This window comes from Sinohyriopsis cumingii, chromosome 11 (genome assembly GCF_028554795.1).
Source record: "Sinohyriopsis cumingii isolate HCF-2022 chromosome 11, ASM2855479v2, whole genome shotgun sequence".
Classification (NCBI taxonomy): Eukaryota; Metazoa; Mollusca; class Bivalvia; order Unionida; family Unionidae; genus Sinohyriopsis; species Sinohyriopsis cumingii.
In genome coordinates, this window is record NC_142971.1 from 65,666,172 (window position 1) to 65,681,541 (window position 15,370).

Consider the following 15,370-nt stretch of genomic DNA (forward strand, 5'->3'; position numbering starts at 1 on the left):
ACCGGTCATAATTCAAATTGGAAAAAGGCTAAAATAGAAGGTGCTTACCACTTATTAATATCAAGTCTCGTTCCATATTTGGCAAGACGGATCAAGTCATTCTGAAGCTGATAAAGATCTATTTGCAAGAATAAAGCCATTTTCAGGGTATTCAAATCCTCAAATTCGACATTGTTTTCCTTATATAAACAAAATAAACAGTTTTATCATGATTAAATATTTGAGAAGAATATATAATGACTTGGTTAAGTATACATCGTAAGACATAATTAGCTAGATGTGTAATTGATAGGATTTTCTGATAGGTATGTAGGTGTGGTAAATGCATGTATGCATGTATGTGTGTTTGAATTGATGGATGGATTGTAGTAGATGTGTAGGTTGATATGATCGTAATTGTGTGTGTGTGTGTGTTTGAGAGAGAGAGAGAGATTTATTCAAAGAGATTAAATATTATGCTTTATAAGTGTTTTAATCCAACAGATATCCTCTGGTAACTTTGATCAGCACCCACTTCATTTTTCTGTATAATCCTTGCCCCTGTTTTCTATTGATGCAAACTGTCCTGGAAGAAAATGAAAAAAAACAACAACATATTAATGATTGTGTCATAGACAGTCCATATATTGCTGTTATTTTATTTATTTGATCGCATTTTTGTTGCGTTGCAAAAATATGACTTTTCTTAATACTTAGATTCATGGATATGGAGTACTTGTTCCGTCATCTTTGCAGGCATGTACTTTAGCACTGACTCATTAAATATACAGGCATGAAATCGACAAGAATGATGCCTGTTTAGCTAAGCAAGTATTCAAAGTCAATTACCAGCCGACACAAAGCTGTTCTTAACGTCTGCAAAATGTCCAAAACCCCAGAACAGGCAACCCATTTTAAATAAGAATCAAATATATGTATCTAGGGATAACGCATGTATATACAGGATGTACTCGCGTATAAGTCAAGTCCAAAATGAAAACAACATATCCTGTTTGTTCTGCTGGTTACTCCAAATAAACGGCATGTACCAGGATGTGCCTGCGCATAATGCGACGGATGATGAGGGTATATAATGTTTGCAGTTGGACTTGACGTATAAGAGAGTATATACGATAGTCATATCATTAATATCATGATAAGTTTAGTGGTTATACAACATAACGACTTTAGTCGGAACACAGACTGTTTAAGTGATTCAGTGCAAAACAATGACTACATGGCAATAACAACACCGATGATGATTATGATATTTATGAGACACTCACTTCATCTACACAAAGTTCTGTGACTGTATACAGTATTTATCTAAAAAACACATATGAGTAGTTGTATTTGGGCTACTTGGGGGACATATCAAAATTATGTAGGCACCCGTTGATTACCATACGGGGACCTCTTGAGGAAAAAGGGGAATTCCTACTTTAAATATATATATTTATTTAACATGGGAATTGTGTTATAAGGATACACATGTATATATGGAAGAAAGCGTTTATGTCCACAAAAGAGTTTATAGGCACAAACGAGAATGGTACCGTTACAATGGTGAAGGAAAATAAGAGTTCAAAGTTAATGGAAACAAGGAATAATGCAATGTTTGTATCTACAATCCAAACACACCATATATACAATCCAACACACACTTTCAATTACTATCCACAGAACACATATACAATCCAGCACGCACTTTTTAATTACTATCCACAGAACAGATCTATAATCCAGAACAATTTTTTTGATTACTGTCCAAACACACCCCCTACAATCAAAACACAAGTCCAAGGAAAAGGGTAGGAATTATTGATTCACACACTTACACACAAATACACAAACATACTGTCACACACAAGGAAGGGTAAGAAAGTGTTTATAGACACAATAATATACTCTTATACACAAACATACAAACACAAAAGAATGGGTAAAAGGATCGAGTCAGTTGTCAACAACATAGACATATTGCTTGGCCAAAAATATTAGTAAATATCACACACTTTCTCTCTCTCTCTCTCTCTCTCTCTCTCTCTCTCTCTCTCTCTCTCTCCGAAAATGGCATTTGTTTTCTGCTGCTCCTATCCCTAGTGATTACATCCCCTGGCTTGGCAATCCTGACTACACATCTCTACCCTCAGTTCCTTCCATTTTTCTTCCATTATGTCTTGGTGGAGTAGGCTCTTGGGTCTCCTTCTTGTCTCCGGCATCCACTCTTGATGACACATGCTTCTTAATTTATTTTCTTGGATCTTCATCAGTTTGGTTTTCAGTACAGTTGATTTTTGTAAGCAAAACCTCCCGAGTCTACATCTGAAGGCACAACATCTTCAACTACATCTATATCCAAATCGAGGATTGATAATGAAGGATAAGGGGTCTGATTCTGATACTTTCCCAATCCCTTGTGTCAGGGACTAAGAATTAATGCATCTATCGGTGTTGCTGCTGATGCCACTACCGTTGTTTTTGCTGCAGTTTCATGTCTCAGTTTTCAATCTAGCCGACTCTAATTCTCCTCGGCTGGGTTTCACAGCACAGCATTGACTCGTCTGTAGCACTTTTTCTTTTTCCCACGTCTTCTTTTGAACTATCACTTCTTCCTCCAATGTCATGAAGATCATTTGATTTGACATTTTTTAAATGCATTACGGTCCTGTCTGGATCGAACTCATCGAGTTGTTTGACTTAGCGACGTGCATACTTTAGGTGTACTAAGATCTCGCCAAACATACCGGCGTATGACTCATTCTTGACTTCTTTATGTAGTTCCCTACGGATGTCATGACCGGTGAACGCATCGCTTTGCATAGAAAAAGCACGGATGAGACGAAAAGCATCCCTCCGACTCATGTACATGGACATGAAAGAAAACATGACCAAAATCGACGGAGAGAAATATGAATCTTTGTTTTCAATACAACAAAATCAAAACAGCACAATTTCTTTTTCTAATATCAACATGTTTAATAAGAAGAATAAGCTTAACGAACACAAACAGAATAAAAACAAACTTACAAGGTTGACGACGTTGTGAAGTAAAACATGGCATCCAATGATGTTAGATTCGGTCATTTTGCCATCGATGTACATTATGTTTTTGAGATAAAGACAATGCTCACAAAATATATTTATAGTTTATCATCATTTCTAGAGTACGAACGATCAAACAAGTCACTAAATGTTCTAAGTGAAATCACAGACTACGTTGATAAAGTAAATGCACCCAATATTGTCCACATACCATGGAATTTGATCCGTTCGATATCATTATTGAATCTAGTCAATACAGCATTTATTCGCGTAAAGTCAATGATATCTTCCAGATGACGGAGTCCATATGAACTAAAATAGTACACACCGTTGGGAAAGTAGACGGCTACCCACTAGATTCCTGGTTGATGTCTGTCATCTGTGTTGATGACATAGGCTTGAACTTCTTTAGGTTTGCGATGGGGAGGTACACATGTAGCACACACCCACAATATTCAAAGAGCTGTATATGAATTGTGTAATGAAGTTCCCAAGTGTCATTTTTTCCTATTGTGTTTTCACATGTAATGATAAGTCATCAATTCTCTCCTTATTTTTTGTCCCATAAAATTTATGTCAGTTAAGTCAGTTAAGTCCATGAACCACGGGTAGACTCGATAATGCTCTGTTGCAAGAGAACTTCGATGCGTTTGGACTCCAGAGAGACTCGGTGGATTAGGGTATGGTCACGCATGTCTTGATACAACTTTCTCAAAATATGTTCTTCTGAACAGGTTATGACACGGCTTTCCAAAATGACGGATTTACGGGCCGTTGGTGGCATCCAGTGGCTATCGAACTTACATATGTACTCCGCTTGATGAATCTGGCTTTTTCAAAGTTGCTGCGACAGGGACAGGTTTCTGGTAGCTGTTCTCGGAATCATTTCTGAATGAAACGTTTGTTGGACAAGTTTGTGCATATTTAAATCCTCACAATGACGCAATATGCAACGAACAAGAGATTCGACTGGAATACAAGTTTAATGCCAATGGAAAACATGTCTAATACAAATTTCATTCATACAATTTCCTCAATAATAGTAAAAATTTAGCATAAGAATATTGTCGTCTGTCGATTGTTTGTGTAACGAGGTTTGAGAGAGTTAATTAGTAGTTATGAAAGGATCATCAGCATTTTGGACATGCTTAAATGTATATTTTTAATCTGTTTGCGGTTGATATAAGTTCCATGGCTGTTGTCATCGTTTTGGACACACTTCAAGGCTTTTCATTTTTGGACACACTTCAAGGCTTTTCATTTGCCCAGAGTTGACATAAGCTCCATGGTTATTTTCATAATCTTGGACACTCTTCAATGTTTTTAATTTGTTCATGGTTGATTAACTCCATGGCTATCCATTACTACTGCAATAAAATCCATTTTTATTAGCTTATATACACTTTCATTATATTAAATAGTATCCTAATTTTAGGTTCAAATTCATTATGTTTAATTGTACCGTAATTTTAGGATAAAATTCATTATTAATTTTATAATCATATTCTTTTATTATAAAGGAAGAACTTTGAGGCATTATATGTTTATATTGTAATGGCACAAGTTAAACTTAAATCCACGCATCAAGACATGAAATAGCAAAATTAAGACTATTAATTGGCCTTTTGAGAAAAAAAATTCTCCACCAAGAAATTTAAATTTGATCAGTTGAATGTCAATGAATAGTTAACTCTCTCTCTCTCTCTCTCTCTCTCTCTCGTCTTTTTTAAATCGCTGTTTCTCGATGTATGTAGAAAATTACAAATCTTTTAGAAAAATTGAAAATAAAAACGTCTTTAGAAATAATCCCCGTCCTTTACTGAGTAAAGCTACATTCCCTGACAAAATGAAAGTAAATGAAATATTCTTTTCTTCTTCTTTTTCTTCTCCTTCTTCTTCTTCTTCTTCTTATTATTATCATACTCTCTCTCTCTCTCTCTGTGACACATATCAGTGCATAACTGGTGTGAAACCAGTCCTACCGATTCCTTTTTCAAGAGCACAAAACCATAAAAGACGATTGCATAAACAAAACCAGAACAAAACAAATAACTTAAGTACTATACAGAATCTACATGGGGTTGTACACATGTACATAGAAAATTCAATGAAATAATAACTTGCAAGGTTGAGCGAAGTCTAATATTGCTACTTTTTATTGTTTAATAATAATAACAATAATAATAATAAATTGATTGTTTAAATAGCTTGTTGTGCTAAGCTTTATATTTTTCTAACTGATTATTGTTAATCAAATTAGCAACGTGTGACAGCCGACTGTAACTGTCAACCCATAAAAAATGTCAGGATATGGTAAGAATTGCTATTATTATCTGAAAAGAGCACACATGAAAACAGTTGTGTCTGGCTAAAAGGTCTGCATTCAGTTGGTCCATTACTCAGAGGGCATCGAATGACCACTTGATGGACTGTTTACATTAACCCTGACAATAATCCAGCAACACAAGTGAACTATTCGAACTGTAACTAGAATGGTGATACACCTTTTTCATTCTTTAAAAAAATCCACTAGTTTGGACACTCTTCTTTACTCACGTATTAGCCAATTGGACACCCATCTTTACTCACGTATTAGCCAATTGGACACTCCTCTTTACTCACGTATTAGCCAATTGGACATGGACACCCCTCTTTAGTCACGTATTATCCAATTGGACAACCGTCTTTACTCATATATTAGCCAATTGGACATCCCTCTTTACTCACGTATTAGCCAATTGGACACCCCTCTTTACTCATGTATTAGCCAATTGGACAACCGTCTTTACTCACTTATTAGCCAATTGGACAACCCTATTTACTCACGTATTAGCCTATTGGACAAGCGTCTTTACTCACGTATTAGCCAATTGGACAACCCTCTTTACTCACGTATTAGCCAATTGGACAACCATCTTTACTCACGTATTAGCCAATTGGACAACCGTCTTTACTCACGTATTAGCCAATTAAGACACTCGTGAGCCTTATCAATCTAACTCTGAGGAGAGAAAGTTTTAGATTATAGCAACTTCAAAAGAGGAAAACAAATGTTCTGATTTGAGCAACATCAAAGCAGTATTAACAGAGTTATCTGAGCTGAAAGTTATTTCATATTTCTTTTCATCTAATGAGTTTGTGGGACCATTGATCAGTTTGTGGGACCACTGAACAGATTGTGGGACCACAGAGTAGTTTGTGGGACCACCGAGCAGTTTGTGGGACCACTGAACAGATTGTAGGACCACTGAGTAGTTTGTGGGACCACCGATCAGTTTGTGGGACCACTGATTAGTTTGTGAGACCACTGAGCAGTCTGTGCGACCACTGAGCAGTTTGTGGGACCACTGAGCTGTTTGTGAGACTATTTAACGACATGCAATATAAGAATACCTGAAATGTCGCAAGGTCAATAGCAGCCCGTGTATCGTGTACTTAAAATTCAATACTATGCAAATTATCAGTGTAACGTCGCCCTCTTATAAAGAGGGGTGGTTAATTTGGTTTGGCTGCGTTATCCAGAGGATGACCTCCTTCGATATTATAACCCGATGGGAGTGAAAGAAGAATGGAATTTCAACATAGAACATAGAACTGAGCGAGAATACTGGGAAGAAATAAAACAATACGAGTCCGCTTTGACAATAAAATAACAAATTTAATCAAAACAAATTAACGGTAATTCAAATTCAAGTTAGATTATATAAGTAGAATTTAATAGGCGTGTCAAATTTGGATTTATCACATCATCATAACGAATGTGAAAGAGCGCAAAATCCACGACTGACTGCATCACCTTCATTCACTTTAACCGTATATCAACGTCTGCTAGTTCATCCTTCCAAACATTAGGTTCTGCCCCTTCATAGACTTCCTGGTCCTTTTACTCTGACCTCTTCCTTCTTTCTTTCTTTTCCCGTACTCTAATCTCCGGACTGTCTCGTCCTTGTCTCCGAAAGCTGTTATTTAAAGGACACATTCACCCCATAATACTGTATAAAAATTATTTAAATGTACAAACAATTCCTTTAAAGTTATTCAGAGCCCGTGGCTATTCCCACACTGATTAAATGCTGACTTAGTACGGTAGGACATTGACCTCACTTTCCAGCAGCAAGTCTTGAACTCCCACGTGACTACTAAGTATTACCGTATTAATTTACATATGATACAACTACAAGATTATCCAAGAATGACAAAATCAGATATAATTAGGTAAATATCGTTAACTCACGATGATCTGTATCGTCCTAACAACAAAAGAAGTTATTTCATATAACCATATGAAATCTTACACAAATGAACATTTGGATCGCATGCAATCAATTCTACCAATGAACTAATAACTGTATAATTAAAAGGTAAATTGCATAATAATTCTATCATCAACGCTTTCAATGAAATTGAATAAAATATATTGCATAATAACTCTAGCATCAACACTCTCAATCAAATTGAATAAAGTTGCATAAGAACTCTAACATCAACACATTTCCATGAATAAAATAAACCTAGTCATAGCAAACACATTTGCATAAAACAAGCAATCAAATAATAGAATATTACGTGAAACTAAAATTGCGTACCTCGTCGCTGCTTTTCTTTCAAGTTTTTCTCGTCTGACCACTAAAAATGCATTTCCTTTTATACAACGACCACTGGCCCCTTTCTTGTTTCACGAGGAAAGCACTAATCTTTAGGCTTCCACGGGGTAGAGACAAAGTTTCTTCTCAGAGGAAATTTTTCCAGACTAAAGAATTTACACTAGGGTCGTCACTTTAAAGTCAGATTGCTCTAAAGTGTACGCCCTAATTTATTCTACCCAATCGTAGGCAAGGGTTCCTAATCTTTCCCAAAGAAATAATTTCGTTCATCAGATTTAGACAGATCAGGATGTGTGTACGACAGTGCGTGACAATTTTCCCTTTGAAAATATGATGAGTGGACATAGATTCCTACCAAGCCGTTTGGGTCGGTAGCTCAAATGTTTACTTCTAAAGACTGTTTAAAGGGGACCACATACAAAACTGAAATTCGATTAATGCAGAATGGGAAGGAAGGGTTTATTATACAACGAGTGGAAAACAGTCTTGAATGTAAGTGTGGAAGAAAAATGCATATTCATCCGATGCAGTTACATATAAAATTAAATGTGCATGAACAATTGATGTTGGAAACATTGAATGAAAAAGCGTAAACATTTCTTTAATGTTATTTAATTTGGTAGATAATTTCTTACTTTTCAAAGATGGAGGAAAAAAAAGAGTAAAATAACTGAAAATTGTTCCAGAACTGCTATTATTCACACAATTTAGAGCTGCGCATTGAACCATCTTGTTCCTACTTGACACTTCGCTGCACAAATTGAATACAGCTCTTATACGTTAATCGTCTCAAATGACGTAACATCCTGTTTGTATGGAAGGGACCTAACAAATTCGGGGCAGGTTCTTTCCGTTTGATCTCGGAATACAGGACAATATTTTGTATGAAATGTTCGTGCAAATACAATAGATGCAAAGAAAAAAATAGTCGGGATAGATTATATGCACAAACTACTAAATATCCTATTTACAGTAAAATTGTGCAGGTTGGGGTTCTTGTCCCCATTAAGATACCCCCGGTCAATTTCACTGGTTCGGAAATATTGTTCCTTTGAAGTTTACACTGACATGGAGGAGATGATCGACAAAAGTTAAGAGTGACCCTTCACAAAGACTTTTCTGGCTTAACTGCGATAATCTTAAATGCTAAATACATTCAACTTTAAATTTTCTGTACTTCAAAATTCGACACTTCACAATCAGACAGCTTAAAAGTGTTGCTGGGATGGGGAAGAAGTCATGAATTTTAAACGTCTACATAGTGTATTGACTGTGGTATATACGAACTCATGAAATGCAAATATCTACATGTTTTAGTGACTGTGGTATACACGAACTCATGAATTGTACATGTCTGCATAATATTTTGACTGTGGTATATACAAAATCATGAACTGTGCATGTCTGCATAGTTTAATTGTAAATGCCTGCATAATTTAGTAACTTTTGTACACGAACTCATGAATTATTCATGTATACATAGTTTATTGACTTTTATACACGAATTCATGAATTGTACATGTCTGCATAGATTAATTGTACATCCCTGCATAATTTATTAACTTTTGTACACGAACTCATGAATCGTACATGTATGCATAGTTTATTGACTTTTATACACAAATTCATGAATTGTACATGTCTGCATAGATGAATTGTACATCCTTGCATAATTTATTAACTTTTGTACACGAACTCATGAATCGGACATGTATGCATAGTTTATTGACTTTTATACACGAATTCATGAATTGTACATGTATGCATAGTTTATTGATTATAGTATATACAAACTCATGAATTGTAGTTGTTGTTGTAGGGTTTAACACCATTTTTCAGCACAAGATAGACTATACATGGCGGCCAGTATAACTGGTGGAGGAAGAACCCTGGAAGAACAACCGATCCAAGAGAATTTACTGGCAAGCTTTCTCACGTACCTACGTTAGCCGAGCACGACTCGAACCCACGCAGGCAGAGATGAGATCGTAAATGTAGGTATAGTTTATTGACTGTGGTATATACGAACTCATAAATTGTAAATGCCTACATAGTTTATTAACTGTGGTATGTACAAGCTGATGAATTGTAAATGCCTACATAGTTTATTAACTGTGGTATATGTAAATTCATGAATTGTACTCGTCTGTATAGCTTATTCTCTGTGGTATATAAAACTCGTAAATTCTAAGTGCCTGCATAGTTTATTGATTGTGGTATATACGAACTCACGAATCTTAAACGCCTGCATAGTTTATTATACGTTAAACATACATTTTCAGATCAAAGAAATAGACGAATATATAGGATAATGCGTAGTGATGTACGAGAATGAATCTGGAAATATTGTTATTTTTTATGATAAAGGCAGATTAATCAGCATCGCGTCCCAAGTAAATAAGATACAGCAGAAAAATAACACGCTTTAGCTGCGTTCGTCCCGTTTGACATAAGCAATAATTCTGTCACAGTCAGCTATTGCTGTCTAGGTTAATTCAGATATCATTATTAGATTTCAAGTTTAAATGGCAAAATTCATGGCATACCGGTAGATCTGGGAACTTTATCCAGTCTGTCTTAATGCTTTAAATTAGAGTGTACGTATGTTTCATATCAGTTTACACTTGATTGTCGGGAATTCGTGAACTATTTCTTTTACTGCTTACGTACGTCATCAATAAGCAACAGTAACATTAGTAGCGGTACGGTTTATGGCAAATCAGCACAATGTTGGCTATACGAAGCATCTTAATAATTCTATAAATAATGAACACATGTATAAAAAAAACATTATGGAAGATATTGCCGACCAAATTAAGTTATACACTGAGTACTAAAGGATTAAGTTATACACTGAGTACTAAATGATTAAGTTATACACTAAGTACTAAAGGATTAAGTTATACACTGAGTAATAAAGGATTAAGTTGTAGACTGAGTACTAAAGGATTAAGTTATTCACTGAGTACTAAAGGATTAAGTTATACACTGAGTACTAAAGGATTAAGTTATACACTGAGTAATAAAGGATTAAGTTATACACTAAGTACTAAAGGATTAAGTTATACACTGAGTAATAAAGGATTAAGTTATATACTGAGTAATAAAGGATTAAGTTATACTCTGAGTAATAAAGGATTAAGTTATACACTGATTAATAAAGGATTAAGTTATACACTGAGTAATAAAGGATTAAGTTATACACTGAGTAATAAAGGATTAAGTGATACACTGAGTAATAAAGGATTAAGTTATACACTGATTAATAAAGGATTAAGTTATACACTGAGTAATAAAGGATTAAGTTATACACTGAGTAATAAAGGATTAAGTTCGAAGGTAAAGATGCTACACTTCTGTAAAAGGTATATAAAATAAAAGATGAAATAAAAACAATATATATATATATATATATATATATATAGAGAGAGAGAGAGAGAGAGAGAGAGAGAGAGAGAGATATGCTTGAAGTATTGTGTGTCGTCATGATACCTTCTGTATTTGCAAATAAGTTTATGTACGTCTTCGTTCATTGTTCGTTTTCATTGGTGGGTTTGTCATGTTTTGAAATATTCTTAAGAAGCTCGGTTTTATTTTCAGATTCTTATAACGGATAGCTAATATGCGACACAAATATTTACACCAAAAAATAGAATCCAATTTCTCGCAAAGATTGTTTCTTGAATAATACCATATCTCTGCATAAGCCCCTCCCACTGTAAACATTAAACTGCCTGCCGCGTAGTTACTTGACCCAGTGCAGATTTTGACCTGCGTTGTTCGCATAACGGGAAAGTCTACAACTCCACAGGAACCAATATTATGCTTTCTGTATCTCCTGTACGTTATTGCAATTCATCACCACTGGCTTGATAATATGTGCCATCCAGGAATTCACACACATATAGGAAATATTAGAGACATCTGTCAATTTCAACAGACTCAATGAAAGTCCTTGTCCTTCTTACAAGCTGATTCTTTTTCTGATTTCTTTCCTCTGCGTCTTATTTTTTGTTTGTTGGAAGAATGGGAAATTAAGGCCAGGAGTGATGCACATCCCTTTGGTTTAGTGATGAGATTCTACCCTGCTTCAGCAGTCAGATTCTGGAGATGTTGTTATGGTAAGTACAGTAGCCGTATGGACCTGACATATACATTATCATGGCTTGTTGAGAGAGAGAGAGAGAGAGAGAGAGAGAGAGAGAGAGAGAGAGAGAGAGAGAGATTATGCTTGACTGACAGGAAATCGTTACTATGATTCATTTAATCAGACCTCTTCCTCCAATTCCGCTGTGTACGGCATAGAAAATGATACCACTAAAAATCCATTTGTTCAGCGTCAAAAATTAAATTTGTATTTATTGATACAAAATAAGGCGATATCTTATATATTCACTAAATTTGGGGTCTGTGTGAATTCCGTTCAAGGGTTATACTCAAGCCCAAAGATGATACGTCATCATTTATAATATACTTACCATGTCATTACAAACTCTGATTAAATGGTCGATATAAAGAAGGGGGTAGGGATACAATATAAATTATATACGCGTGCCAGTTATATTTCATTTAGCAAATAATGAAGGCCGCTCAAAACGAAAAAATAAAGATGTGTTCAACATTAGATGTAGCGTGTATGTCACTAAGTGAATAGCTGCTAGCATCGAATACACGCCGAAGATCCAGAGATCTAAATAAGAATGTTGTTAAACAACAGTCCAGACAGCTCAACAAGAATTATTACATCACTTAAAGAGCTGATTTACATACAGAACAGTCAGTTAGAAGCTGCTAGTTCAGTCTGGGAAAGAAAACCTGACAAATGCCCGGACAACTGCAAAAGTAAATTAAGCAATATAGCTGAGACTCGAATAAAAATTGTTTTACAAAAATTAGCCACTAGACATTACGAATAAGATACGGATACAATTCAGGCCTCGGCCTGCAACCAGTTACAAAATTCGTATATAATATTGAGGGGAAAAAAAATGACCGTTAATTAATTAAAATTCTAATCTGGTACAAAGTAAATTACTTGCTCATGACATGGGTTAGCATTATCTAGCGAAATTGTTTGAACCAGACAGCAAATTTGATTTACAGTCGGACAGCTCAAGAGTAACAGAGCTATAAAGAAGAAAGAAATATGAAATGTAGATAGCAGCTATCTAAATTATGCATTCCCTAGCTCATCATTCAAAGGTATCTATCCAGTGGAGGAACGGTAACCAGTCATAAAGCTAATATGAAATTTCATATATATCCACATAGTAAACTAATAATTTAAGATAAATTGTCTGCGGATTAAAAATGTTGTTTCTTTTCCCTCAGATGGGTAGCTGTTTTACAGAATATAGTGATCACATGTATTATCTACTTTATTTTGTCCCAGCGTTCAGTAGTCTACTTTATTTTGTCTCCGTGTTCAGCAGTTTATTTTCTTTTTTCCCAGTGTTCAACAGTCTACTATATTTTGTCCCAGTGTTCAGCAGTCTATTTTATTTTGTCCCAGTGTTCAACAGTCTACTTTATTTTGTAACAGTGTTCAACAGTCTACTTAATTATTTTGTACCAGTGTTAAGCAGTCTACTTTACTTTGTCCCAGTGTTCATCATTCTACTTTATTTTGTCACAGTGTTCAACAGTCTTTCTTTTGTCCCAGTGTTCAGCAGTCTACTTTAATTAGTCCCCCTGTTCAACAGTCTACTTTATTTTGTCCCAGTGTTCAGCAGTCTACTTTATTTTTCCCAGTGTTCAGAAGTCTACTTTATTTTGTCCCAGTGTTAAGCAGTCTACTTTATTTTGTCACAGTGTTCAACAGTCTACTTTATTTTGTCCCAGTGTTCAGCATTCTACTTTATTTTGTCCCAGTGTTAAGCAGTCTACTTTATTTTGTCACAGTGTTCAACAGTCTACTTTATTTTGTCACAGTGTTCAATAGTCTATTTTATTTTGTCACAGTGTTCAACAGTCCACTTTATTTTTGTTCCAATGTTCAACAGTCTACTTTATTTTGTTCCAGTGTTCAACAGTCTACATTATTTTGTTCCAGTATTCAACAGTTTACTTTATTTTGTTCCAGTGTATAACAGTCGCCCTAATTTTGTCACAATGTTCAGCAGTCTTCTTTATTTTGTCACAGTGTTCAGCAGTCTACTTTAATTCTCAATCCACCAACTACAAATTAGGCTCTCTACCGGCATAGCAGGGTAAAGATGGACGCTTTTGTAACGCACGCTTCTGCCAGTTCAGTTTAAACAATTGCTTGATTTTGAGTTTATATTCGCACATTAATAGCTAGATTCTCTTTCCCCATTTGTGCACTTGAACAGAAATAAATCACAACTGTTTTCCTATGTGTGCATATTAAAGGGAGAAGATCCACCCGAGTCGTTTCATGCATTGAACCCTTCACTATGAAGTACTTTATGATAAATTGTTTCGATCTTCAACCTACACGCGATGGTTACTACATTTTTCAGTAGATGAAGGAACTGTTTGATACGGTAACGTGTCTTGTATTTCAAATGTATGACATGCTCATTTTTTCCGCATTAGCATTACATTGTCAAAATCATGCAGTATTTCTCCATACTGCACTGCGTCATACTGCACGACACCGTGTGTCTAAAATAGTATCGTGTTAGGAACTACTTTTGTTTGTGAACACAAAGGTACGCTCATGTAGGAGACGCAGGAGCTTTTGATTTATTAGATTTTCTGTGGATGAACTGAACAAGCTGTTTGATACATTTGAAAGTTGAGATGATAAAGTTGACTATGTGGATCGATTAAATGAGTCACCAGAGACTTTCAACAAAGCAAATGATTAAACGTTATATCTGCAATCTCCACAACATACACAATATTGAAAATACCGTTCTGATTATTTAAACACTTATTTGGAGAAATGTTCACAACTATATGCAGATCGAATTGTTCAGGTTATGTGCTATGCTCTCTGTGGTCTATAAAAATAGCATAAAAGTCGTATGAAGGCCAATGGTTATCCTGTTTTCTTCAGATACGTCCATTTTACAGGTCAGCTCAGACACTAAATTCGGGAACAAATGCAACTGAAGAAATCGGATTTTGACAGAAAAGCAACACCTTCAGAGTCAATAGGCGAAGACAACAAATAAGCATCATTTCCGCTGGCGAAATGGGCTGTTATACCCTAGCTGCTTGAAATTTTCCCCGTTTTACTATTTGAGAAAATTTTGGATTTATAGTAGCGATACAATCATACAGATCACGTACATTATTGGGGTCCTTCGAACAGATAATATGCAAGTGACAGGACATAAACATATGTCTTCTTTAGCTGGTAATAACAATGAGAATAAACATAATTACCTTTTTGCATCCTGAATTTCCTCAAAATGTACCTTCTTAGTTATTTCAGCTCTTCAGAATTACATGGGTTCCAAAATTTGAGCCACACCGCGAAATTGATCTGTAATTTAGACTTAATCAAGACCAGTCCCTCCAGTCACACGTAAATCGTACGGAATTGACCCAGCTAATAAATGTAGTCTATCACAACTAGAAAAGTAGAATTTAGTTGGATCTAGAGAAGAAGAAAAAAAATCTCCATTGGACACCAGGTGGTAAAGTAGTTTCAAGGTGCATTTCATTCACAACATGACTCTAAATTTCAATTTTTAAGTAGACCAAAAACGAGATTTATATTTGTAAGGAATGACTAAGTGCGCGATATGCTAATAATTTCAATGTCGCTG

General features: G+C 35.3%; 1 protein-coding gene and 1 long non-coding RNA gene across 6 annotated transcripts in view; one reads left to right on the forward strand and one right to left on the reverse strand.

Moving 5' to 3' along the window:
• Positions 1–456: 456 nt before the first annotated feature.
• On the reverse strand, positions 457–15,264 carry LOC149788597 (uncharacterized). Its single transcript, XR_016424178.1, has 2 exons — positions 14,985–15,264; positions 457–565 (listed from the first exon to the last, which is right to left on the reverse strand). It is a non-coding gene; the product is annotated as an uncharacterized LOC149788597 (long non-coding RNA).
• LOC149788598 (uncharacterized) overlaps positions 11,382–15,370 on the forward strand; it is a 58,162-nt gene continuing 54,173 nt past the window's right edge. For all 5 annotated transcript variants that reach the window (XM_089974649.1, XM_089974652.1, XM_089974650.1 and 2 more), the window contains exon 1: positions 11,382–11,749. In XM_089974649.1, coding sequence (XP_089830775.1) covers positions 11,739–11,749 — 11 coding nt within the window. In that variant the 5' untranslated portion in view covers positions 11,382–11,738. The remainder of the gene's footprint in view (positions 11,750–15,370) is intronic.